Source organism: Salvelinus fontinalis, chromosome 23 (genome assembly GCF_029448725.1).
Source record: "Salvelinus fontinalis isolate EN_2023a chromosome 23, ASM2944872v1, whole genome shotgun sequence".
Classification (NCBI taxonomy): Eukaryota; Metazoa; Chordata; class Actinopteri; order Salmoniformes; family Salmonidae; genus Salvelinus; species Salvelinus fontinalis.
Genome location: NC_074687.1, coordinates 44,366,012 through 44,390,748, shown reverse-complemented (window position 1 = coordinate 44,390,748; position 24,737 = coordinate 44,366,012). Strand labels below are relative to the sequence as shown.

Below are 24,737 nucleotides of genomic sequence, written 5' to 3'. Positions count from 1 at the left end.
TTTGTGCACTCAGTGTATGTTGCCCTAAGAGTTGTGCAATGTTGATAGAATCTTATTAAAAAATGATTCACAACTGTAATTGCTGCCAAAGGTTCTTCTACCAAGTATTATCTCTGGGGTGTGAAGGCACACTGTCATAACTGTCGCTTTCCTCATCCTCGGAAGAGGTGAGGAGAGAAGGATCTTCAGACCAATATGCGGAGTCAGGGAAATATGCCATCCTTTTTATTTAATACGAAAACTGATGACACGAAAACAAACACTTTAACAAACTACAAAATAAGAAAACGACGTACACGCAACCTGAACATAAACTTACATGGACAAACGTAAACTCACGAACAGGAACGGACATCGAAACATACGAACAGCCAAACAGCTCCAAAAGTGAAATACATCGAACACAACGAAGACATCACAGGAGACAATCACCCACAAACACACAGTGATAATGCCCTACCTAAATATGACTCTTGATTAGAGGAAAATGCAAACCACCTGCCTCTAATCAAGAGCCATACCAGGCAAACCGAAACCAACATAGAAACAGGTAACATAGACTGCCCACCCAAAACACATGCCCTGACCAAAACACATAAAAACTAACATAAATAGGTCAGGACTGTTACAGTACCCCCCCCCCAAGGTGCGAACGCCGGGCGCACCAGCACAAAGTCCAGGGGAGGGTCCGGGTGGGCAGTTGACCACGGTGGTGGTTCCGGTTCCGGACGCTGTCCCCATACCACCATAGTCACTCCCCTCTTCTGTCTACCCCTACCACTGACCACCCAAACATTACCTTCCCCTAAATAATCAGCTAGCACCGGAACAAGGGGCAGCACCGGGACAAGGGGTAGCACCGGGACAAGGGGCAGCACAAAAACAAGGGGCAGCACCAGGATAAGGACCATCACTGGAATAAGGGGCAGCACCGGGACAAGGGGCAGCACCGGGACAAGGGGCAGCACCGGGACAAGGGGCAGCACCGGGACAAGGGGCAGCACCGGGACAAGGGGCAGCACCGGGACAAGGGGCAGCACCGGGACAAGGGGCAGCACCGGGACAAGGGGCAGCACCGGGACAAGGGGCAGATCCCGGCTGAAGGACTCTGGCAGGTCCTGTTTGGACGGCTCTGGCAGGTCCATGCTGGCTGACGGCTCTCGACGCTCATGGCAGACTGACGGCTCTCTACGCTCATGGCAGGCTGACGGCTCTCGACGCTCATGGCAGGCTGACGGCTCTCGACGCTCATGGCAGGCTGACGGCTCTCGACGCTCATGGCAGGCTGACGGCTCTCGACGCTCATGGCAGGCTGACGGCTCTCGACGCTCATGGCAGGCTGACGGCTCACGACGCTCATGGCAGGCTGACGGCTCACGACGCTCATGGCGCTCTGACGGCTCTGGCTGCTCATGGCTCTCTGACGGCTCTGGCTGCTCATGGCTCACTGACGGCTCTGGCTGCTCATGGCTCTTTGACGGCTCTGGCTGCTCATGGCTCACTGACGGCTCTGGCTGCTCATGGCTCACTGACGGCTCTGGCTGCTCATGGCTCACTGACGGCTCTGGCTGCTCATGGCTCGCTGGCGGCTCTGGCAGATCCTGTCTGGTTAGCGGCTCTGGCAGATCCTGTCTGGTTGGCGGCTCTGGCAGATCCTGTCTGGTTGGCGGCTCTGGCAGATCCTGTCTGGTTGGCGGCTCTGGCAGATCCTGTCTGGTTGGCGGCTCTGGCAGATCCTGTCTGGCTGACGGCTCTAGCGGCTCCTGTCTGGCTGATGGCTCTAGCGGCTCCTGTCTGGCTGACGGCTCTGTAGGCTCATGGCAGACGGGCGGCTTTGCAGGCTCATGGCAGACGGGCGGCTTTGCAGGCTCCTGGCAGACGGATGGCTCAGATGGCGCTGGGGAGACGGATGGCTCAGATGGCGCTGAGGAGACAGATGGCTCAGATGGCGCTGGGGAGACGGATGGCTCAGATGGCGCTGGGGAGACGGATGGCTCAGATGGCGCTGGGGAGACGGATGGCTCTGGCCGGATATGGCGCACTGTAGACCTGGTGCGTGGTGCCGGAACTGGAGGCACCGTGCTAATGATAAGCACCTTCCTACTAGTGCGGGGAGCAGAGACAGGGCACACTGAACTCTCAAAGCGTACTCTATACCTGGTGCGTGGTACCGGCACTGGTGGCACCTGGCTGAGGGCACGCACCTCAGGACTAGTACGGGGAGAAGTGACAGTGTGTACAGGACTTGGGAGACGCACAGGTGGCTTAGTGCGTGGGGCCGGAACTGGAGGCACCGAACTGGATACACGCACTATAGGGAGAGTGCGTGGAGGAGGAACAGGGCTCTGGAAATGCACTGGTAGCCTAGTGCGTAATATAGGCACTGTAGGTACTAGGCTGGGGCGGGGAGGTGGCGCCGGAAATACCGGACCATGCAGGCGTACTGGCTCTCTTGAGCATTGAGCCTGCCCAACCTTACCTGGTTGAATGCTCCCGGTCGCCCTGCCAGTGCGGCGAGGTGGAATAGCCCGCACTGGGCTATGCAGGCGAACCGGGGAAACCATGCGTAAGGCAGGTGCCATGTATGCCGGCCCGAGGAGACGCACTGGAGACCAGACGCGTTGAGCCGGCCTCATGACACCTGGCTCAATGCCCAATCTAGCCCTACCAGTGCGGGGAGGTGGAATAACCCGCACTGGGCTATGCACACGTACAGGAGACACCGTGCGCTCTACTGCGTAACACGGTGTCTGCCCGTACTCCCGCTCTCCACGGTTAGCCTGGGAAGTGGGCGCAGGTCTCCTACCTGCCCTTGGCCCACAACCCCTTAGCCCCCCCCCAAGAAATTTTTGGGAGTTACTCACGGGCTTTTCGGGCTTCCGTGCAAGACGTGTCCCCTCATAATTCCGGTTACGAGCTTGAATCTCCGGTTTCCATCCACGTCTCCTAGCTGCCTCCTCATACCAGCGCTCCTGGGCTGTGGCTGCCTCACTCTTCTCAAGAGAGCAGCGATTTCCTCCAGTTTGCGCCCAGGGTCCTCTACCAGACAGGATCTCCTCCCAAGTCCAAAAGTCCTTGTTGCTCCGTCGAGCATTTTTCCCATACCGCTTGGTCTCTGTATTTTGGTGGGTGATTCTGTCATAACTGTCGCTTTCCTCATCCTCGGAAGAGGTGAGGAGAGAAGGATCTTCAGACCAATATGCGGAGTCAGGGAAATATGCCATCCTTTTTATTTAATACGAAAACTGATGACACGAAAACAAACACTTTAACAAACTACAAAATAAGAAAACGACGTACACGCAACCTGAACATAAACTTACATGGACAAACGTAAACTCACGAACAGGAACGGACATCGAAACATACGAACAGCCAAACAGCTCCAAAAGTGAAATACATCGAACACAACGAAGACATCACAGGAGACAATCACCCACAAACACACAGTGATAATGCCCTACCTAAATATGACTCTTGATTAGAGGAAAATGCAAACCACCTGCCTCTAATCAAGAGCCATACCAGGCAAACCGAAACCAACATAGAAACAGGTAACATAGACTGCCCACCCAAAACACATGCCCTGACCAAAACACATAAAAACTAACATAAATAGGTCAGGACTGTTACACACACAATCAATATGTCTACTTTTTTTTTTACATATGTATTTATTATTTTACTTTGAAAGTGTTGAGTAGGTTGTGTAGATCGATCATTTTTTAAAATCTAATTTAATCCCTTATTAGATGTAATTTTTAGGCAGCAGAATGTGAAGACTGTGCAAGGGATGTATAGACTTTCACTAGCCACTAGGAATGCTTCTTGACCTTCCCTCTCTAACAATATGCCAGCAAATTCTTTCTGATACTCTTAACACTTCTATGGTTGGCTCTGTTGCAGTTCTCCAGTGTGTTGCAGAACGTCCAGCCACTGAGGGAACAGACTCTGATGCTTGTGCACGGCACAGCAGATGGTGAGTGACTAACTATGTGAAACCAAGAAAAAGGCCTCAACAATGATCTGGGGTCAGTTAGGTTGCTGTTATGTTGTTGTTTACGATGTAGGACCAGTCTGCAGTGTGCTTCTTGCCAGACGGCACTTAAAACAGCAATAATCTAACAATTGCAAAAACTGAAGAACCTTTAACAAAGAATGACAGTTTTTATGAAATATAAGTTATTGAAAGAATCAGTCAATTTCCATTGTACAGAGAATGGTTTTTCCACAAGAAATCCCAATGTGTCACAAATGTTTCAAGTTAGATCATGGCACTTTCATCTCCACCCTGTAGTGTTTTGTGTCATTATGTGATCTTGCCGCTCTTCCCGTTGACGATTCAAGCAGAATTCTGCCGACACATTTTCTTGTGCTTCCTTCAGCCAATGTCCACTTTCAGCATACTGCTGAGCTCATCAAGAACCTTGTGAAAGTTGGAGCAAACTACTCGATGCAGGTATGGAGAATGTCATTGTCCGCTATACTGTAGAATACAGGTTCTGTGTAGGTGCACTAGATTAATTAAGCTATAAGTCTACCCAAGCTATGGTTGCTTTAAATGTAAACTAACAGTAACAAAACGATGCAGTACCCAGCTATGTATGTAGAGTAGGTTACTGTAGTGTGTGTAGGACCATAAACATACAGTAACACCAGCCACTGCATATAGGGAAGGGCACTCAGCTTCTACTGCACTGGCTCAGATGACTGATGATTGGCTAAAATACATGGATAATACAATGATAGTCGGAGCTGTATGGTTAGATTTCAGTGCAGCCTTTGATGTTATTGATCCTAATTTGTTACTGACAAACTCACTCGTTCTGGCTTTACACCTGTCATCACACGGTTGGCGAGTTACTTATCCAATAGAACCCAGAGAGTGTTCTTCAATGGAAGCTTCTCGAACATCAGATAATGGACAGTGCGGTGTCCCCCTGGCCAGTTGCCTTGGGCCGTTACTCTTCTATACTTGTACAAATGATTGGCAACTTGTCTTACAAGAAGCTGAAAATTATTATGTATGCTGATGATTGCACATCACTCTACGCATCAGGACCTACAGCCAGTGAACTCACTGAAACTCTTAGGAAGGAGTTGTATTCCGTGTCAGAATTGGTAAATATCAATAAACGGACCATACATACATCTAAAAACCAAACGCATTGTATTTGGTTCAAATCGTTCTCTTAGACTTAAATCTCAACTGGAAATGCGCATATAGGGGGTGGCCATTAAACAAGTTGAAGAAGCGGAACTCCTAGGAGTAACAGTGGATGGTCAGTTATCATGGTCAAGTCATATTGACAAAGTTGAAGTGAAGGTGGGGAGAGGTATGTCAGTTCTAAAAATATGTTCTGCGCACAAGATCTACTGTACTAGTCGTTCAGGGTCTGATCTTGTCCCATCTTGATTACTCTCCGGTAATATGGCCAGGTCCAGCAAAGAAAGACATAGCAAAGCTGTGACTGGCTCAAAACAAAGCAGCACGCCTTGTCTTAACTGCACACACAGAACTAACACCAATAACATGAATGATAGTCTTTCATGGTTGTGGGTTGAGGAGAAATTGACTACTTCTCTTCTAGTCTTTTTAAAGAAACATTTGTGTGTTGAAAATGCCTAACTCCTTGTATAATCTATTTGCATACACTTCAAACAGACATACCCCACCAGACATGCCACTATGGGTTTCTTCACTTGTACCCAAACCAAAAACAGATTCAATGCGCTTCTCAGTTATCTGTAGAGCCATGTCATCATGGAATGCTCTGCCACCAGAGGTAACTCGGGCAAAATGCAAGTTTAGCTTAAAAACAAACAGATAAACAACATTTTGTATCACAGAGCCTCTCCTCTTTCTAAAGATCAAATTTAACTGTACTGCATCTAAGAATATGAATATGTACAGTATAAATGAATAGTGTGTAAATAGTCATTTTATTGTCTCTTGGTGTCTCTCCAATATACAACTCATATTTCAATTTTCTTTTGAATGTCATTTAATGTTGTTCTAATCTACAACTGTTCTGTACTTTGTCATGCGTTTGTACGTTTTATGTGGACCTCAGGAAGAGTAGCTGTTGCATGTGCAGTAGCAAATGGGGATTCTAATAAGCTAAACTAAACTGTGATGAGAAGAGAGTAATTACAAACATCCATATAGTAGTAGTTTATATAAATATAAGTATACTGTCTTTTCACTAATGCCGCTGTGCACGTTGTGGTCATGTTGTGCTCATTGTTGTGGTGTTCTAGATCTATCCAGATGAGGGTCATTTCCTGTCCCAGAGAAGTAGGCTGCACCTCTTTGCCTCGCTCACCAGCTTCTACAGGGAGTGTCTCAAGGAAGAGATCCTACCGCTGCCCGATGATGATGAGGAGGAGGAAGAGTAGGAGTAGGGTGTGGTGGAGACCTTCGGCAGGACTTTTGCAGGACTTTCTCACTGTAAAAAAAATGCTGAAGCCTGCACGAAAGGCTGGTGGCTTTTGGACCAAGTGTTAAGACGGAGGTGGACAGTGAGAGTTGCGGCGTGTGTGTGGGTATGTGCGTGTGTGTGCAAATCACATCGCTTGTGTTAGTTTGAGAGAGAGTTTGTGCGTGTTTGTGCGTGTGTCTGCGTATGTATGTTTGTGTGTGCGTGTGTTTGCAGTCAGAGAACTCCCAAGGACACCTGTCAAAGCCAATGGACACCAGAATTGTCAGGACTACAAGTGGGAACTCTCACTTATCCAAAATGCCACTTCAATCTCCACCTCTGAGACTATCCCTCTCACGGCAAAGCACATAGCAGACTGCCTCTATCTCCGGCAGGAGCCATTAGGGTTCCAACATCCACACTGACAAGTGCATGGTTCTTTTCCCCTTTCAGCTTAACTCGTTTTGCCATGTTAGTTTTCATCGTGGTAGACATTGGAAGAGGCAAACACATATGTACCCTTTTCAATTTTATCCTCTCTTTATTTTGGGGTTTCGATGCACACGGATATGCTCCACTGCTCCTCAGAGACATACTGTAGGCAATGCAAGTTCACCTTGACTGTGACGTTGTCCGCAAATAAGTGCAATTCCCGCTGAATGCTTTCATCTTTGAGACCCCCCCCCCCACTGAAAATAAGTCCTTTGTGCACACTTAATTGTACAAGGGTGTCATGTAGACATGTCCGATGCCTTATGAAGTGCTACATAAGACCACGTACTGGCATTCATATCCCTTAGTTATTAGAAGCTTCACACTAACCCGTGTCAGCTCAGTTCTTTGAGATGCAACATGCCAGTGCAGTCTCAGAGACAGTTAGTATCAGTTGTAATGTCAGGTCATAAACCAGCTGTAGTTCCAGTGACTAGTGAGTGGTCACAAAGGCCATAACATGACATCGTGTAGGGCTAAGTAAGGCGTTTCGCATGTCTACAGGGGGTCGCCTAAAGTGTTGCCGTATTTTGTACAGTACAATACAGCAGAGTGTGTACATACCTATATTTTTTAGATATGTCAGATCTCACGGATAGGTTAGTCTATGGGAATGGAATGATTTGACATGTATGTCTTGTATATTTTTCTGTTTTTTTTCCGGTTTTAGTAGATTTTTTCTTCTTAGGGTGGATTTTGTAATGCTTGTTCATGTTCATTTTGTTGTTTTTGAAGAGGGGGGGTGATGGTTTTGGGTTATTGTGATTGTCCTCCAGTGATGATTGTGAATAAAAAACACTGAGAAACGAATATATTACCGTAAGGTATTCAGCACAAATTACATTCAACCACAGCGTTGTTAGTATTGATTGACAAAATGACAAATGATCCAGGCAATTATACTGTATTTCATTGGTTCCTTGACCTTGGACTCACCTTTGTGCCTAGACGAGTTGAGTTGGTCATGGTCTGAAGACAAATTCAATGAGGGCCTTGAGGCAGATGGTTTATCAGTGTTGTGTTTAAAATACTAAAATGCTGCTCCCTGGGAGTGAGAAGGACACACTCCACCCAAGAACAGGAGTGGGCAGCTGTGGTTCTAGAGAGCAACTAATTGCAGGCTTTTGTTCCAACCCAGCGCTAACATATGTAAACCACTCGTGGTGTGCGAGAGAGAGAGAGAGATGTTGATACCTCTTTGTAGAACAGCATCCAACATAATCTCAAAGTGTATTATGTGCAGTGTATTACGTGAAGCAGAACTTGCTGTGATTAACAGTTCTTTGTGGTGTCTGATTAACATATTTTGTGTAATGGTGTGGCACTTTATGGTAGTTTGCAGTACTTTTTAGTTGATTACCTGATGTTTTGCCCGAAGAATGGGGTTTCTCTACTGTACAGTTTCCTACCAACAAACAAATTTGGAATCAAAGGTAGCTAGAGTACAGATATATTGGTTTTATTCTAGTGTACATTATGTAGACAAATATACAAATACAATTCACTAAGGACATTTACTGCATGGTGAATGGGACGTTTGTGTGTAATTCATTTGAGGCAAGCATTAATATACATGATCAACACTTCGGTAAAGCTGCACCATATGATGGATAGAATGGTACACAATTATTTCAGGGATATATAGAACATAAGTTGTGTTTTGTATAGGAGTCATGAACTTAGGCCGGGATTCAATCTGAAGCCTGGTTATACAGTAGCGTGCTTGACATTTGAAGGGTGACCGCCACGGACGGCACCAGAATGAATCAGTTGGACAGGCATTTGATTTCCAAACGGTGGCACCTTTTTTTTCACGGGACATCCTATATACATTTTTTATGGGTTTTATAGTAAAGGCAAGTCATTTAACTGTAAAAATGTTTCATCTTTTAATGTGGCATGAACACAAAAGGTTACGATGGTTTCACCTGATTGCCAAACAAATCACTTAATAGGCTGCACATGAGTTTCAAGTTTGGGGAAGCGTACAATTTATCTTAACATTTCTACCGATCTGCGTGCCAGTTATGATTTTCATATGCACATTTTCGTGGATCAGTTTTAGTTCAATAATGATCATTTTGTTTCTCAAAATCAGTTGGTTAATCATAAAAATCTGAATTAAAATGATAAAATTCTAAAAGGTCAAATTAAACTAATGCGAGAGCACCAGCCTCTGCCAAATGGACACATTGATACACCATGAACCATTTGCGGCTAAAGAAATGACCGTATGCATCACACCAGTGAGCTTGGGACAGAGAGCTGTTTTTGGGAAAAATGTTCAGGTATTTAAGGATGTTTTCAGTGGATATATGCAATCATCAAATCATTATATTTTGCTCTTGCAAACCGAGGCTTAGTGATTATCAAGGGGGAGAGTGTTGGAAAGATAACTATTATAATTCGCAATGGATGTAAAAAAAAATCCGACTTTGAAGGACTTACTGTGTGAGGTGAGGAAAAAATGTATTAGTGGTGGACATGGTGAGTTAAGACGATCCGAAATCAGACATCTCCAAATGGGCGCTTTCACGCACTCCCTCAAGAGGACAGAGAAACCAGACACATGCTCATTGCTCAAACTAAGCAATCCAAACAAAAGACAAGGAAAATTGACAAAACTCGTAAATGATGGTTATGAAATGAACCAAAACTTGTTTCTCACAAGTGTAGCATGTTGTAAACTCTGCAAACAACGTTTCCACCCCGAGAATGAGAACGGTAAATTACTGTAATTAATACATGCATTATTTTTTATTTTTTTATTTTATTTAGTCTTTTTTTAACTAGCCAAGTCAGGGCTGGGATATATATATATATATATATATATATATATATATATATATATATATATATATATATATATATATATATATATATATATATATATATATATATATATATATAGGATAAAACACACATCACTACAAGAGAGAAACCACAACACTACATAAAGAGAAACCTAAGACAACAGCATAGCATGGTAGCAAAACCACATGACAACAACATGGTAGCAACACAACATGGCAGCAGCACAACATGGTAGCAGCACAAAATATGGTACAAACATTATTGGGCACAGACAACAGCACAAAGGCAAGAAAGGTAGAGAAACAGAAATGAATGTAACTAAATGACGGGGACTAATGTTACATTTACTACAGGTGACATGCAAATGGGAAATGAATAAAAAATAAACAATCAAAGGGGAAACAATTCACACAATGAAACAATGAATGTGCAAGAATTAGCGGGAGACAGCTAAGGCATTCTGGAAAGCTGAGAGCATGTATTCTGGAGAGAGACGTGCCTATATCTTCGCCTCACACCCCTTCACTTCTTCTGTCTCAACATTATTCATTCAATTATAGACATGACACTTTATCTACGCACATATTTGAGATACTTTTCAATGACAGCTGCAACTCAATAATCAGCTAGGCCTATTGCCACGCGAGCTGTCCAAATTTCCGGGTTCCCAAATAAGCATAGTTAATGCTGTTAATTTGAAACAATCCACAGCAAATATTTTAAAGAAGCTCATAATCCTCTGGTGAAGTATTTTAATGATTTGATTTATTTTTGTAGAGACAGGAGTAAATATATAATTTTGGCAAATGTATTTAAATTTACTTTAAGCCAATTGGACGTGCTGCATATTCAAAAAGTAGTTGACCTTCGCACATTTACCAAAATAATTCCAGCATCTGAACAGCACACTGTGCACCCACCAACTTTCCTTCCATTCACATGGCTGAAACGACACTACATGGCATGTACAGTTGAAGTCGGAAGTTTACATACAACTTAGCCAAATACATTTAAATCAGTTTTTTCACAATTCCTGACATTTAATCCATGTAAGAATTCTCTGTCATAGGTCAGTTAGGATCACCACTTTATTTAAAGAATGTGAAATGTCAGAATAATAGTTGATAGAATGATTTATTTAAGCTTTTATTTCTTTTATCACATTTCCAGTGGGTCAGAAGTTTACACACACTCAATTAGTATTTGGTAGCATTGACTTCACTTTTTTTTTTACTTGGGTAAAACGTTTCGGGTTGCCTTCCACAAGCTTCCCACAATAGGTTGGGTGAATTTTTGGCCCAATCCTCCGGACAGAGCTGATGTAACTGAGTCAGGTTTGTAGGCCTCCTTGCTCGCACACACTTTTTTCAGTTTTGCCCACAAATGTTCTATAGGCTTTAGGTCGGGGCTTTGTGATGGCAACTCCAATACCTTGACTTTGTTGTCCTTAAGCCATTTTGCCACAACTTTGGAAGTATGCTTGGGGTTATTGTCCATTTGGAAGACCATTTGCGACCAAGCTTTAACTTCCTGACTGATGTCTTGAGATGTTGCTTCAATATATCCACATAATTGTCCTCCGTCATGACGCACTCTATTTTGTGAAGTGCACCAGTCTCTCCTGCAGCAAAGCACCCCCACAACATGATGCTGCCACCCCCGTGCTTCACGGTTGGGATGGAGTCTTCGGCTTGCAAGCCTCCCCCTTTTTCCTCCAAAAATAATGATGGTCATTATGGCCAAACAGTTCTATTTTTGTTTCATCAGACCAGAGGACATTTTTCCAAAAAGTATGATCTTTGTCCCCATGTGCAGTTGCAAACAGTAGTCTGGCTTTTTATGGCTGTTTTGGAGCAGTGGCATCTTCCTTGCTGAGCAATCTTTGAGGTTATGTCGATATAGGACTCGTTTTACTGTGGATATGAATACTTTTGTACCTTTTTCCTCCAGCATTTTCACAAGATCCTTTGCTGTTGTTCTGGGATTGATTTGCACTTTTCGCACCAAAGTACGTTCATCTCTAGGAGACAGAATGCGTATCCTTCCTGAGCGGTATGATGGCTGCTTGGTCCCATGGTGTTTACACTTGCATACTATTGCTTGTACAGATGAACGTGGTACCTCCAGGCATTTGGAAATTGCTCCCAATGATGAACCAGACTTGTGGACGTCTACAATATTTTTCTGAGGTCTTGGCTGAGTTCTTTTGATTTTCCCATGATGTTGAGCAAAGAGTCAGTGAGTTTAAAGGTAGGCCTTGAAATACATCCACATGTACACCTCCAATTGACTCTTAAATTATGTCAATTAGCCTATCATAAGCTTCTAAAGCCATGACATCATTTTCTGGAATTTTCCAAACTGTTTAAAGGCACAGTCAACTTAGTGTATGTAACCTTCTGACCCACTGGAATTGTTATACATTGAATTATGAGTGAAATAATCTGTCTGTGAAAAAAATTGGGAAAATGTACTTATGTCATGCACAAAGTAGATGTCCTAACCGACTTGCCAAAACTTTAGTTTGTTAACAAGAAATTTGTGGAGTGGTTGAAATATGGGTTTTAATGACTCCAACCTAAGTGTATGTAAACTTCCAACTTCAACTGTATGTGGACACGCCTGCAAATTAGTGGATTCAGCTATTTCAGCCACTCCCGTTTCTGACAGCTGTATAAAATCGAGCAAACAGCCATACAATCTCCATAGACAAGCATTGGCAGTAGAATGGCTGTACTGAAGAGCTCAGTGACTTTCAACGCCGCACAGTCATAGGATGCCACCTTTCCAACAAGTCAGTTCGTCAAGGAGCAACAACGGCTCAGCCGTGAAATGGTAGGCCACGCAAGGTCACAGAGCGAGACCGCCAAGTGCTGAAGTGCAGAGCGTGTAACAATGGTCTGTCCTTGGTTGCAACACTCACTACCGAGTTCCAAACTGCCTATGGAAACAACGTCAGCACAATAACTGTTCGTCTGGAGCATCATGGAATGGGTTTCCATGGCCAAGCAGCCACACACAAGTCTTTGAATATCATGCGCAACGCCAAGGGTAGGCTGGAGTTGTGTAAAGCTAGCCACCATTGGACTCTGCAGCAGTGGAAGCGCGTTCTTTGGAGTGATGAATCGCGCTTCACCATTTGGCAGTCCAACGGACAAATATGTGTTTGGCGGATTACAGGAGAACGCTACCTGACCCAATGCATTGTGCCGACTGTAAAGTTTGGTGGAGGATGAATAATGGTCTGGGTTTTGGGTTAGGCCCCTTAGTTCCAGTGAAGGGAAATCTTAACGCTACAGCGTACAATGACATTCTAGACGATTCTGTGCTTCCAACATTGTGGCAACAGTTTGGGGAAGGCCCATTCCTGTTTCAGCATGACAATGCCCCCGTGCACAAAACGGGGTCCATACAGAAAAGGTTTGTCGAGCTTGGTGTTGAAGACCTTGACTGGGCTGTACAGAGCCCTGACCTCAACCCCATCAAACACCTTTGGGATGAATTGGAATGCAGACTGCGAGCCAGACCTAATCGCCCAACCTCACTAATGCTCTTGTGGCTGAGTGGAAGCAAGTCCGTGCAGCAATGTTCCAACATCTAGTGGAAATCCTTCCCAGAAGAGTGGAGGCTGTTATAGCAGTAAAGGGCGACCAACTCCATATTAATGCCCATGATTTTGGAATGAGATTTTCGCCAACTTTCTGTTGGCGTGCATCTCGGTCAAATAAATTATCAAGATTTAAATATTTTATTTGAAAGGGCAAGGATGTACGGTATGGCGACTGCATTTCCTGATTTGGTCGCGTTTTAGATTTGGTTGATTTAAAAATGCTTGCAGTCATGACCAAATTGACCATGGGTATTATTATCGTGTGCCTGACGCTGAACTCTGAATTGATGATTACTTGGGTACTGCCAGCCGTGGCAGATTTTAAATAAACCCCACGCACGGAAAACTGTTACGGTACCCTTAATTCCGTGACATACAATTTTTTCCAATTATCTCGCAAGTGTCAGTTTAGGACAAGACATACTTTTTGACCAAAATGATCCTTTTTATACTTTATAGTAAATTTTGACACTAGAATAAATATTTGACTCATATCAATGCCAGATAGTGTCACGTTCCTGACCTATTTCTGTTAGTTTGTTATGTGTGTTAGTTGGTCAGGACGTGAGGTTGGGTGGGCATTCTATGTTTTCTGTTTCTGTGTTGGTTTTGGGTTGCCTGGTATGGCTCTTAATTAGAGGCAGGTGTTTGGCGTTCCTCTAATTAAGAGTCATATTTAGGTAGGCGTTGTCACAGTGTTCGTTGTGGGTGATTGTCTTCCGTGTCTGTGTCTGTACACCACGCGGGACTGTTTACGGTTTGTTCGGTTTGTGTAGCCTATGTTCCTATTCGTGCGTTTTCTTGTTTTATGTAAGTACGTCGTCTAGGTCTGTCTACACCGTTTGTTGTTGTTTTTGTTAGTTTAATCAAGTTCGTGTTTTTGTTTAATAAAATATGTCTTTTCACCACGCTGCGCCTTGGTTCCCTCAATACTCCTCCTCTTCCGAAGATGAAGAGGAGGAGGACTGCCGTTACAGATAGGCCATTTTAAAAATGACAAGTTACTTTTTAGGGACACTGTATTTCAGTGCCAACAGAAGTTGTATTTTAATTCCATAATAATGAATTTGTATTAGGATATTAAATAATTATTATTAAATAATAATTGATATTTTGAATTTGTAATTCACAAATTGAATTATTGAATTTGAACTTGAATTTCATGTTTTGAAACTGAATTGAATAAATATTGCATTCAGTTTTAAAATGCTATCCAATTGAATAGAATTTTCAAATGCAATATTTATATATTCAGTTTTAGTCTGTAAGTATATTTGTGTCCAACTAGTAACAGTTTAACGTGATTTGATTACTATATATGACAAATATTACCCTACTATGGGTGTATTGCCTGGCCTCAAGGTCAACAGCATCATCAATCAATCAATCAAATGTATTTATAAAGTCCTTTTTACATCAGCAGATGTCACAAAGGGCTTGTACAAAAACCCAGCTTAAACTGCAGAGAGCAAACAATACAGATGTAGAAGTTTCCTTGAAAGGCTGGAACCTGGGAAGAAACTTAGAGAGGAACCGAGCTCCGAGGGGTGGCCAGTCCTCTTCTGTCTGTGCCAGGTGGAGATTATAAGAGAACATGGCCGTTAAGGCCAGATTGTTCTTCAAGTTGTTCAAACATTCATAGATGACCAGCAGGGTCAAAATAATTATCAGTGGTTGTAGAGGGTGCATCAGGTCTGTACCTCAAGAGTAAATGTCAGTTGGCTTTTCATAGCCAAGCATTCTGAGGTTGAGACAGCAGGACAAGGTAGCATGACCTGTGAACAGGTCAGGGTTCCATAGCCGCAGGCAGAACATCATGAATTTGACCTACTGTAGTACCAGGACATTTTAGCCAAAAACGTGTGTGCCTCTGCCAGGAGGCTGAAACTTGGCCGCAAGTGGATCGTCCAGAAAGACAATAACCCCAAGCACACATCAAAATCCACAGAGAAATGGTCAATTAACATTTTGCAATGGCCGTCTCCAGACTTGAAACCCAATATTAAACCTGCGATTTGATTTGAAGAGGGCAGTCCATAAACACAGATTAAAGATATCAACGATCTGAAAGGATTATGTTTGGAGGAATGGTCCAAGATCCCACCTAATGTGTTTTCCAACTCATGCTGAGGCATTGAAAATAAGGGTGTCAATAATACAAATATATATATTTTTTTTTTGTGTGAAATAAAATCTCTTTCTTTGAGAAGTTGTAATAGAATAAAATAATATAATTCCACAATTCCCATTAGCATACAATGTAGCTCAATATTTTAATTATTTAGGTCGTCTTCATGAAGGGTGTCAATAATTTCCGAAACCCACTGAAATTCAAGAAAGTGGCTCAGTTGGTAAAGCATGGCTCTTGCAACATCAGCTTGTGTGTTCTGCTGGGGTCATCCATACAAAAACGTATGCACGCTAGGGATGAATATTTTCCAGAAAAGTCTTAATACCCGGGAATAATTCATATTTATCCTGAGAGCCCTGGAAAACACCACAAAAACCGGAAGTGCCTATTTGAAACATTTAAAACCAAGATATGGTCACTATGCCAGGGTTCTCCCAAGATAAGATTGTCGATATGCCACAATGCCGGCTTGGCTGTGCCAGTATGTAAAGATTTCACAGCAAGTGAAACTGATATTTACTAATGACAGAGTAACTTTGATCGCCAATGACATTGTTGAGAATTGAAAAACAGGCCGTTCATATATTCCCGGGCATTATCACGTTCCTTAATTAATTCAGCGCATTTCAGCAGTAGGCCTATGCTATCTCGACACAGAGCGCGCGCACCCCGAGTATGATATAGTCGAATCTTGCAAACTTTGTAACGGCAGTCAAACAAAGTCAAATGACCAAAATTGCTCAGCTTGCTGGTTAACCTCCAATGAATGGCAGAATATCTCCTATTTGGAAAAATCAAGTTGATGATAATACAGACAGCAGATCAGCTCATGAATAACAGGGAGATTAAGATATCTTAATGGGGATCAACTCTGTTAAAAATATCCATATCTATTCTCATACATATTGTTGATCACACATTCTCTGAAATGATCATATACGTGACCGCACACAACTATAGCATTAAATTGGTGTATAGGATTATTTTATGAGATTTCTTCTTTTCTGTTTCACTGTTGCTTAGTTTAAAAAAAGTGTGGAATCAGTTGTTTGAAATGGTAATAGTTATTGAGTATTTACCCAGTAACAATCTTGCATATTTGTGATTGGTGGAATGGGAATTATTGAAAATGAGAGAACAGAAAGTAGCTGAGTTCATTCATCACAGTATCTGTGCGCAGTTGATGATTGAATCTATAAAATAGTAATCATTCTCCATTCAGATTGTGTTCGCATAATGTGTCAAACTCATTCCAGACGGGGTGGGGGGGGGGGGGGTTGTGGGTTTTTGCTCCTCCCTTGTACTTGATTGATGAATTAAAGCAGTTAACCCACTGTTCCCCGGGCGCCGAAGACGTGGATGACGATTAAGGCAGCCCCCCCCCGCACCTCTCTGATTCAGAGGGGTTGGGTTAAATGCGGAAGACACATTTCAGTTGAAGGCATTCAGTTGTAGAACTGACTAGGGATCCCCTTTCCCTAATTAGTAAAGAACTCCCCTTACCTGGTTGTCTGGGTATTAATTGAATGAAAAAAAAAAAAACATTCCTAAATGGAATGAGTTTGACACCCCTGACGTAGATTGTCATCCATCCACCATTTTGAAAGAACTCTCAAACTACATTGGTATAACGGTTGGATATTACAGAGTGAGTTTCAGTATAAGCAATGCTTTCAATTGCATTAGCCTATTTTATTCCAATATTTTCATCATCAGTTGATCATAAATAAGGTGAGTTTTCCTCTCTTTGCGCTTTTTCTAGTCCCAATGTCCGTTTCCTCATCTACTCACTCCGCTGCCGCCCCCCATCCAGCACGTTGTTCTCAACACCATTTTAAATCAATATAGCCTATAGTTATTTTTTTTTATATATATGGATTTTTTGGGGGGTTCGGGCTGATTTTAGAATATTCAGTTCTGAAGAGAACTTTAAACTGTATTTAAGTCTTGTTGGCAGTCCAGCAGTGTCAATGTTGTGTGTGCTTTGAATTTATGGTGACTTTGTGTGAAGTAAATTCTCTAGACTAAAGGCTTCCATGCGACAACCTGATTGGATAATGTGCTATATATAAAATGTTTGCCAATTTGCTTCTGCGCCGATTGTGTATTTTGTGAAATTGCATTAGTGCAATATTGGGGGAAAATGTTTTAATTTCCCAGGTCATTTTACTTTGGGGGGAAATGTGAAGAGTGACAGTCCTAGGATCCCGGTTACCTGTATTTATCCCTAATGCACGCTCCGTAAATTGCTTTGGATAAAAGCGCCTGCTAAATGCCATTTTAGAACTGAATATATATTTAGGTATAAAATTCACAATACATTACAGCTGTCTGAAATAACTATATTCTTTAAAAGGAAAAATAAATAAATATCTCCCTTTCACATCTTTAACAGTAAAGACAAAAACATATCTCCCTTACAAACAGCTAATATGAACAAGTTTCCCTTCTTCTCTACTGAAACTCTACCATGCTAACTGTATACTTATGATATTTGCAGAACACTGGTAACAGCCTAAATGTTCCTATGTGAACTATTACTTGATCATAGTAATAGGAAAATGTATACATCACTGTACAGGAAAAATCTTCAATCTCTTCTCAGCCTATCATTACCCTTCATAGAGCACAACAACATTGTCTGACCCCTCTCTCATTCACATTGTCTCACCATATCTCACCACTTCTCACTGGTGGTTCCTCAGACAAGCAGGTCAAAGTCCACTTTCTCATTTCCAGGAGCAACAGGTTCTACAAAAACAAGGTGAGACATGGTCATCCTAGTCATCCTCAGACACAGGATGAGCTACAGGGATTTCCACTAGGAAGCATTCCCTGAAGAAGGTCATGACAGAGTTCAACAAGTAGCGTTGGCTCTTCACAGAGTCAATGTTGTGTCCTTCGTCCGGGAAGATCTAGGGAACAGAGAAATCAATAGTTGTTTATTATCATTGTATTGAATTCTACAGCAGAGTAGTTTTACATTTACTGTTATTACAAATTAGATAAAAAGCAGTGTTAACTTATATGACTACCACTATTATCAATGTCACAACACACGTGCAGAACTACTGTTATTAATTACACTTCAACGTAGACTCGGCGATATGACGTAGATGCACAAAGTAAACAGCATAGTGGGTCAATTTCTGCAACAACTAAAAACGGTGAAGAGCGAGGCTTAACTTCTCCACTGTTTTGGTCCTGTAGCTACCACGTTTTAAGAAGCCAACTCCTGCACAGATACTATGGGTGACTGTGTGAGAGCAAAGTCTTGCTCTCGCAACATTTGCAATGCTGCTCGTGGCAACGTAATTTAGCTGAGGTCGACCTTTATTTAATTTAACTCTTACCATTATCCCTCCACTATTTATTTCTTGAATTCTCCCTCTTATTTTTCAAAGGTGGGGCCTTTTTTAAATATCAGACAGATTTTCCTCAGGGCAGGTTTGGCACCACGCAGCAGGTAACTATTTTCACTTTGTCAAACTTTAAATAATAAATGATTCAAGGCAGAAGGGGAAGGTCGGCTTCAATTATACATGCATCACTGAGGCCTCCTTTGTCAGGGACATTAAATGGCTCTTGGCATAGGAAGGGAGAATGTAACTGGTCACCTGCAGAGTGTAGTTAACGTTTGATATTGACAGAAGTTTCACCAGCTCCGCGGAATGCTGGAAATGAACGGTGGCTGAAAGAGAGGGAGGAAATACAGTGAGATAATTGAAACGTTGGTGTCCTTGCTCGACAAGCATTTTCATCCAAAATTAACAACATTGTAGGCAATTTCACACAATTAAATGCAATACTACAGGGTTGAGGCTGGAGCAATGTAGAGAAAAAAAAAAACAGTATCCATTGTCATAGTCAATAAGCTATTGAGAAATGAACTAGATCTGATACAGTAGATGAAGCTATAGCACAATAGACGTACAATTGAAGATTCTTCAAGTTGTAAGTTTAAAATGCACTGTATCCCAGGTTTAAATGCGCACAGACTAAAAACCGAGCATGTGCACAAGTACCTGGTATGCAATTATAACGTGTGCTGCTCAGTTCTATTGTTGTGAGTGCCTGTCAATTACATCTTATTTCATTAACAACAGTATGATACATCTGTCTTTTTTATCCCCACTTAAGGTGAACAATCAACCGAACACAATGAATAAGCCCATTGTTTGACCCGAAACACTGCCTGTCTGACAGATAAAACACTAATTAGACAACGGCGTATCTCCTATCTTTTTCATTCAACCTACAAAATAAGCTCCGCATTGAAGTCCAACAATAGCGTGCAACCATGCCCCGAGTAGCAACTAGAGAGAACTAGTACTCACCATCTGCTGTTCCATGGATGATGAGAAACTTCCGTTGACCTGTGCCTGTGATGTTGGGAAGCAGACTGGAGAGCTGTTCGAGACACAATGACAATTTTACGTCGGTGAAAGATACTGAAAGCATACTGTAAATACCAACTAGTTTTCTATAAGAGAAATGCATTCGAGCACAACTTGGTGTGATTTAGCAGAGGCTTGCCATTAGCGAAGAATCAACAGGTATGACACTAATGCACTGTAACAAGTGTTTATTGGATGAATTGCTAATGATAAGATTAAATGTAGAATTTTCAAAGTGCTTCCACCTTGACCACCTCTCAATATAAAAAAAATAATGTAAACGTAGAAAGTCAATCATACTTGGTATTTACGCTCATCTTGGACCGGGAACCCAAAGTAACGCTCAGTGAAGGCCGAACCTTTAGAAAAATACAACATAGTTAAGTGTGTTTTTTGGTGTTTCTTTCATTGGTCCACTATTAATACAGTCCCAAAATGTTGTTTGTTGTTGTCAGCAGTCAAGTATTCAAGATATTGGACTTTCAAGAAGCGAAGTGTCACTTGCCACATCATCATGAGGTTGTGGCAAGTGACACTGCTTGAAAACCCAATATCCTGAAAAGTTGACTGCTGACATGCAAAACGTTCTGGGACTGTATTAACAGTGGACTAATTTTAAAAAATACCAAAATATAGTTTTTGAGTGGATTTTTCCACTAAGTCTTTGAAAAATGACAGGTAGGAAACATGAGATTGATCATGTAAAGTAAAGAGTCAAAATTCAGGCGAACTGGAAAGTGACAAAAGATACCAGTGATTGAATAGACAGAAAGCAGGTATATTTTCTCTCATTATTACCTCTAAAATCCCTGAACTATCAATGGGCTTCATGCCACTGTGTTTCGAGGAAGATATTCAAAGGCAGCTCTGAAGTGGTAGGAAACACTGTATTTCCTCCCGGTGCCTGCCGTATTTCTATAGAGTAATAGCGCATGCTGGCCTTACCATTCACATGAATGGTAGAAACAACAACATCCTTCAGCCTTATTGGACGTGGCCCTACATTTCACGTCAATGAATGAGTGCCGCATCCGCCTACCGTATTTGACATTGTATTAAGTGGCCATCAGCATAACTTCTAAGAGATATTGGACATGACTTGACAAACTCTATTAAATGAATGGCTACTGAAAGGATTCAACTTAGACTGGGAAAGTACCGTAGAGTCTCCAGTCTGTCACGGGAGCAACTGCAACCCCACATCTGAACATGGAGCCAGAGGAGAGGAGTAGAAGAGAGCTCAGGAAACCCCCATAAGCCTGGGGAAACACCCCCAAAAATAGTTGGACAAGCAACGTTGGATATAGGTGAAAACCCATGTACTGTAAGTAAGAATACAAAAAAAGGGGTTATAGCTAAATATACCATATCCACAAATATTCCATGTTACACTTCCTTACCTTTCCATAAACAGCAACATTATTTTTATCCACATATGGCAGCTTGGTCAGGTACCTAAGAAAATATGGGAGGGTATTAAAGTCTAACATTTCTGAAATGCAATGAATCAGTTCCCATCGAGTCAACAATTTCTTTCAACAGTATCCATGTGAGAGCTTTCAGATCGTGTTCAGATCATGCTCCAGTACATACTCTACTGCTGCGATCTGGTCCTGCACCTCCACGGTTCCCAAACGCTGGTGGACTTCATGTAGGACCCTCTGGCCCAGGAACCCACTCCCACTGCCGTCCAGGCGAGCCACGATGACGTTATCCGAGCTGACCAGAACAGAGTCCCAGTCAAGAACAAACTGGTCACTCACCGCCTGGCCACCGGGGGCACTGTCACTATGGAACACCATGAAAGTTGGTCAAATTGAACTTACCATCAAGGTGCAATATGAGTGACTTCTGGTGTGTTCAGTGCTCATTGGAATATCGTTATTTCCTAGTAGTCATAAATACAACAGGAGTGTGTTCAAGTGTTTTTGAAGTCATAACAACTTTCAACCACTGACATAATGAGTTAACTAGATTGCTAATATTGACAAAATGGTAAAACTAGTTAGATTATTCACATTATTAAAGGGCGATTCTGCCACTTTTCAACCTCATACCCATTTCTCCAGCACCATACCAGTGTCTAAATATGTTAAAATTGCATGTTTCTATAATCTGTTGTTAAAAAGACGAGAAGAAATGACCTAAAAAATGCTTCCCTGTTACATCAAAGGCTAGGATTAGGAAAAAATGATTTTCAAAACCTGCAATGAGTTCTTTTGCTTACTCCCTATTACGAATCTCACAGTGATTGAAAATCACAGTTTTTAAAAATGTTTTAACTTGTGATCATCGGGTACAAGTGCATCGCAGTGCTAGCTGTGCCACCAGAGATTCTGGGTTCGAGCCCAGGCTCTGTTGCAGCTGGCCACGACCGGGAGGCCCATGGGGCGGCGCACAATTGGCCCAGCGTCGTCCGGGTTTGGAACACCAAGGGATATCCTTGTCTCATCGCGCACTAGCGACTTCTTTGGCGGGCCGGGCGCAGTGCACGTTGACCAGGTCACTAGGTGTACGGTATTTCCTCCGACACATTGGTGCGGCTGGCTTCCAGGTTGGATGTGTATTGTGTCAAGAAGCAGTGCGGCTTGGTTGTGTTTCGGAGGATGCATGACTCTTGACCTTCGCCTCTCCCGAGTCCGTACGGGAGTTGCAGCGATGAGACAAGACAGTACCTACTACCAATTGGATACCACGAAATTGGGGAGAAAAGGGGGGAGAAAAAAAAAGTAAAAAAAAAAAAGTAAAAGGTCAATGATGAAATGTCCCAAAAAACTCTAAACTCAGTTATCACCTTCTGGTTTCCAACTTGTAACTCTTATGTGGAGGATCTGTCAAGTGGTTAGTTCCGTGTCGGAATGTTGGATTTACGAATTTCCGACAGCACCATTCATTCTATATCACAATCCATCCAATTGGCGACAGATGTTCATGCAAACATAAAAAAACACTACGCGCATTTTCCCACCAGAGATGTAATTCCATCAAATTGACTCCTTGCGGATAGAAGGATGTGTGTGACGATGTAGTGGACACAAAGTTACTTTTCTGGTTAAATTCCCATGCACCGAATACAATATACAAGTTAAATGGGTTTCCATCTCATTTTCAACTCTACAGATGGTTTCGTCACAAAATTATGAATGCTGATTGGCTAAAATTGTTTTCCAGCTGGTGTCTATTCGACAAGTTACCACCGGCTAAATCTATGACGCAAAAATGCCTATTTACTCTGTTCCACCTGACTGTGCAATCCACTGTCTCATTAGCCCAGCCGGGCACTTTATAACTTTTTATAAACATCTCCACTATAAAAAAGCATCTAGACATTATCTCACATTTCTTTTAGACTAACATTTAGTTTTCAACAGTGGAGATTTGTAAAAACCTTGCTTTCTCTCTCAAAGACATTTGCAACATTGTTTCAATATTCAAATTTGATCTCCAGCTTTCCCATAGTAATGAACATGACGGGAGTCGGGACAAGACAGACAGGCAGTGTTTCTCAGTCAGTCAAAACAGTGCATTCGGAAAGTATTCAGACCCATTGACATTTCCACATTTTGTTACGTTACAGCCTTATTCTAAAATTAATTAAATCGTTTTCCCCCCCTCATCAATCTACACAAATACCCATAATGACAAAGCAAAAATAGGTTTGTAAAAATTTTTGAAAATGTAAAACAAATATGTATTTTACATTTACATAAGTATTCAGACCCTTTACTCAGTACATTGTTGAAGCACCTTCATCAGTGATTACAGCCTCGAGTCTTATTGGGTATTACGCTACAAGCTTGGCACACCTGTATTTGGGAGTTTCTCGCATTCTTCTCTGCAGATCCTCTCAAGCTCTATCAGGTTGGATGGGGTGAGTCACTGCACAGCTATTTTCAGGTCTCGCTAGAGATGTTCAAGTTCGGGCTCTGGTTGTGCCACTCAATGACATTCAGAGACTTGTCGCGAAGCCACTCCTGTGCTGTCTTGGCTGTGTGCTTAGGGACGTTGTCCTGTTGGAAGGTGAACCTTTTCTCCAGTCTGAGATCCTGAGCGATCTGGAGCAGTTTTTCATCAAGGATCTCTCCCTACTTTGCTCCGTTCATCTTTACCTCGATCCTGACAAGTCTCCCAGTCCCTATCGCTGAAAAACATCCCACAGAATGATGCTGCCACCACCATGCTTCCCCATAGGGATGGTCCAGATTTTCTCCAGAAGTGACGCTTGGCATTCACGCCAAAGAGTTCAATCTTGGTTTCATCAGACCAGAGAATCTTGTTTCTCATGGTCTGAGAGTCCTTTAGGTGCCTTTTGGCAAACTCCAAGCGGGCTGTCATGTGCCTTCTACTGAGGAGTGGCTTCCGTCTGGCCACTCTACCATAAAGGTCTGAATGGTGGAGTGCTGCAGAGATGATTATCCTTCTAGAAGGTTCTCCCATCTCCACAGAGGAACTCTGCAGCTCTGTCAGAGTTACCATTGGAGTCTAGGTCACCTCCCTGACCAAAACCCTTATCCCCAATAGCTCAGTTTGGCCGAGCGGCCAGCTCTAGGAAGAGACTTGGTGGTTCCTAACTTCTTCAATTTAAAAATTATGGAGGCCACTGTGGTCTTGGGGACCTTCAATGCTGCAGATTGTTTTTGGTACCATTCCCTATATCTGTGCCTCGACACAATCCTGTCTAGGTGCTCTCGGACAATTCCTTCGAACTTATGGCTTGGTTTTTTCTCTGACATGCACTGTCAACGGTGGGACCTTATGTAGACACGTGTGCCTTTCCAAATCATGTCCAATCAATTGAATTTACCACAGGTGGACTCCAATCAAGTTGTATAAACAGGATGCACCTGAGCTCAATTTCGAGTCTCATTGCA

General features: G+C 42.6%; 2 protein-coding genes across 3 annotated transcripts in view; one reads left to right on the top strand and one right to left on the bottom strand.

Moving 5' to 3' along the window:
* The window catches only part of LOC129821387 (inactive dipeptidyl peptidase 10-like), a 314,370-nt gene extending 306,646 nt beyond the window's left edge, over nt 1-7,724 (top strand). For both annotated transcript variants that reach the window (XM_055879015.1, XM_055879016.1), the window contains exons 24-26: nt 3,907-3,979; nt 4,386-4,459; nt 6,262-7,724. In XM_055879015.1, the coding sequence (XP_055734990.1) occupies nt 3,907-3,979; nt 4,386-4,459; nt 6,262-6,399 (285 nt within the window). In that variant the 3' untranslated portion in view covers nt 6,400-7,724. The remainder of the gene's footprint in view (nt 1-3,906; nt 3,980-4,385; nt 4,460-6,261) is intronic.
* Nucleotides 7,725-16,733: 9,009 nt separating this feature from the next.
* LOC129821388 (inactive dipeptidyl peptidase 10-like) overlaps nt 16,734-24,737 on the bottom strand; it is a 245,580-nt gene continuing 237,576 nt past the window's right edge. Inside the window, exons 20-26 of the mRNA XM_055879018.1 lie at nt 21,460-21,654; nt 21,267-21,321; nt 21,026-21,125; nt 20,167-20,225; nt 19,807-19,879; nt 19,087-19,160; nt 16,734-18,384 (exon numbers count right to left, since the gene is read on the bottom strand). Of these exons, the coding sequence (XP_055734993.1) occupies nt 18,250-18,384; nt 19,087-19,160; nt 19,807-19,879; nt 20,167-20,225; nt 21,026-21,125; nt 21,267-21,321; nt 21,460-21,654 (691 nt within the window). The 3' untranslated portion in view covers nt 16,734-18,249. The remainder of the gene's footprint in view (nt 18,385-19,086; nt 19,161-19,806; nt 19,880-20,166; nt 20,226-21,025; nt 21,126-21,266; nt 21,322-21,459; nt 21,655-24,737) is intronic.